Below are 2,841 nucleotides of genomic sequence, written 5' to 3'. Positions count from 1 at the left end.
AGGCCTGGCTGTGGCTGGGGGAGCAGCTTCAGGGGGACGGGAGTTCAGTCAGCCCTACCGGCTGAGTGGGGTGGTGAAGGGTGGCTCGGACATAATGGAACAAGCAAGAGGGAGCACCAGCTGCGGAGCAAGGTGTGTGAGGAGGGGCACAGTGGCCCTGGCCCTGGTGGAGGTGAACAGAGCGAGGACACGAGCTCTGCCTCCGAGACCCCTGGAAACTGCTGCGTGTTTGCCACCTCCTGCAGGGCACTGGCAGATTCAAATGCCCAGCTGACTCCAGAACTTTAAAAGCAAGCAACTTGAAAACAGGTGGATGGGACAGTGGTGGCTCATCAAGGGTGCTGAGATTGCTGATTGCCCGTCCCTGCTCTGGGGTCTCCCACAGAGGCACAAGGGACCTACTGGTCTCTTTAAAACATCTGAGTAAGCACTGGAAGGCAGTGGTTCAGAAGGTTGAGCTCTGCCAGGCAAACATCCCCCAACAGCCTGACCCGTCTCCCAGCTGCGTCCTCAACCCTAGACAGGGTCACAGATGAGCTGCTGGGCAGGGCTCCCGGCTAGGGTGTGGCTGAGGGTGCAAGGAGACTTTCCCAGGGCCCTTGCCCTGCCCTGGCCCCCAGCTCACATGGATAGAATGGGGGCCACCATGTCCAGCGAGGCGATGAGGATGCCCAGCTCGGCGATGAGCGCCGTCAGGAGGAGGGCCCACGTCGGTTCGCCATTTGCCTTGCCATGGCCGAAAACCTGCACACACCGGGGGCAATGGGGTCAGAAGCGAAGAAGTTGGTCCCATTCCACACATCAGGACACAAGTCACAGCCTGGCCTCCATCATCTCCAAGTCCCTCAGGGGCTCAAGTCACAGCCAAACCTATCCTGACAGGTACTCTGCCCTCCAATTCCCCAGGCCTCTCTGCTGTGAGTGGAGACAGGCCTTGGGGCTTCTGGGCCCAGGCAGCTCTGCCAACAGCAGCTCTCCCTGGATGGCTGCCTGGCTCTGGCCCCTAGCAGGACAGCATGCACCCGGATTTACTGTCTACTTCTCTCCCTGGCCAGCATGAGGGACTAAGAGGACCCAAATGGTGGGGGAGTGCAAGAGGCTCACCCGGAGGAAAGGGATGATGTTGTCCTTGGCAATGGCCTGCAACAGGCGTGGTGCCCCAGTGAGGCTCTGCAGGCCAGCACCGCAGGTGGAGAAGAAGGAGCCGATGACGATGACCCAGGGCGAAGGCCATGCTAACGTGCCCACCACCAGGTTTCTGCTGACACCGTCGCCATACCTGCAAGGGCTGGGCTCAGACCATGCTCCATACAAGGAGCCCCTGAAACCCTGGCTGGGGCCACCCAGTGTGAGGGCTGGCAAGGGTCAAGAAGGACAGCTATGGGGGACAGAGCTCTGGCCCTCAGCAGAGGCCAGTCCAGCAGCCCCCATCCTTCCAGCCCAGACCCAATCTGATGTCACCATCCTCTTAGAAGCCAAAGTCCTGGTAGGACTGACCCACCACTGACAACCAGCAGCCTGAGGACATGTGTGGGACCACGAGTATGAGGGGGTCTGGGGTCTGGGCAGCAAAAGCTTGAGCCCACAGCCACAAGGAGGGGCCCAGCTCACTCACTTGTCCCGGAGGACCACACCCTCGATGCAAGCGCCGAAGAGAACCACGCTGCTGAAGTCTGCAGCCACGTCAAGGAAAGCTGGACCTCTGTTGCCACTGCTGCCCCCGCTCACTCCCCACGCAGGGCCCCAGGGCCCCCCTTGCCCAAGTCTCAGGACACCTGCAGCTGAGGTTTCATGTCAGGTACAAATAAATCCCTTGAATGTGTGCACGTGTGTAAGGGTTGATGTATACATGCATGCGTGTGTGGTGTGTCTGCACATGCCAGGCGGTGACTTAAACACAAGGAAGTGCCTCCTGCCCACGCACCCCCCTGCCACAATGCCAGGCCTGGGAAAGGATACAGACAAGGGAAGTGGTAACAATGGCCAGAATGGTCCCCACTGGGATGGACTTCTGCGCGTCTCGGAGGTCCCCAGAGCGGTTGGAGCCAGCCATGATGCCTCCAAAAACAATGAGACTCCCTCAGGGGCTCCCTCGGGAGTCGGGGCAGGGAGTGTGGGTGGGCAAGAGGGCTCACCTGTTACTGAGGGGAAGAAGATGCCAACCAGCACAGTGAAGGATGTGGCGATGTCAGCCACCACGTACAGGGGCAGGCTCTCCTTCAAGCCAAGGGCGTCCGTGGAGGGCAGCCCGTGCTTCTCCACGACCTCACCCTTCTCCAGGTAGGCGCTCCATAGGTTTTCTGTGGGGGTGGCCGCATCACCACTGCAGCCCCAGGGAAGTCTGGGGCAGCCCAGCCAGGGGCTGCAGGTGTAAGAGGTTCTGGGGGCTCAAGGGGGTGACCTCAGCCCGATGGCTGTGGTTTCAGTCACAGGGCCACTCTGGCCACAGGGAAGGACTGGCTGGCTAGAAGTCTGGAAGGCAAAGGTAGCTGAACTGCCATTGTCCGCCACTGCCTGCCTCTGAGACAGAGGCCCTTTATGGCTCCTGTGAGAACTATCCCAGGCAGGGTCAGGGGCTGGTGGCTGGGGAGAGAGGGGCTGCCAGAATTTTCTGGGGGGCTGCTGCAGGCCTGGGACACTGGCCAAAACAGGCTCCGTTCAACCGAAATTTAGCTGCCAGGAGCTGGGCTGAGAGGACACTGCTGGGCTGGGAAGGCAGCCAGAACCACCCTCCATTCCTGAGCTGGCCACACAAGGGCGGCTCTGTGCTACCCTGTCCCTCCATGTTCGTTCCCTCTTTCTGCTGCTGCGGGGGCGGGGGGGAGGGGTGGGGAAGCAGGT

At 60.8% G+C, this 2,841-nt stretch overlaps 1 protein-coding gene across 1 annotated transcript in view; it reads right to left on the bottom strand.

The window, feature by feature from the left end:
- The window catches only part of SLC12A4 (solute carrier family 12 (potassium/chloride transporter), member 4), a 22,184-nt gene that overhangs the window by 4,650 nt on the left and 14,693 nt on the right, over positions 1–2,841 (bottom strand). The window contains exons 9-13 of the mRNA XM_010851006.1: positions 2,136–2,317; positions 1,960–2,058; positions 1,616–1,673; positions 1,105–1,279; positions 626–744 (exon numbers count right to left, since the gene is read on the bottom strand). Coding sequence (XP_010849308.1) covers positions 626–744; positions 1,105–1,279; positions 1,616–1,673; positions 1,960–2,058; positions 2,136–2,317 — 633 coding nt within the window. The remainder of the gene's footprint in view (positions 1–625; positions 745–1,104; positions 1,280–1,615; positions 1,674–1,959; positions 2,059–2,135; positions 2,318–2,841) is intronic.

The sequence above is a fragment of the Bison bison genome, unplaced genomic scaffold (assembly GCF_000754665.1).
Source record: "Bison bison bison isolate TAMUID 2011002044 unplaced genomic scaffold, Bison_UMD1.0 scf7180017864297, whole genome shotgun sequence".
Classification (NCBI taxonomy): Eukaryota; Metazoa; Chordata; class Mammalia; order Artiodactyla; family Bovidae; genus Bison; species Bison bison.
The sequence above is the reverse complement of the archived record's forward strand: the minus strand, read 5'-3'. Positions and strand labels throughout refer to the sequence as shown.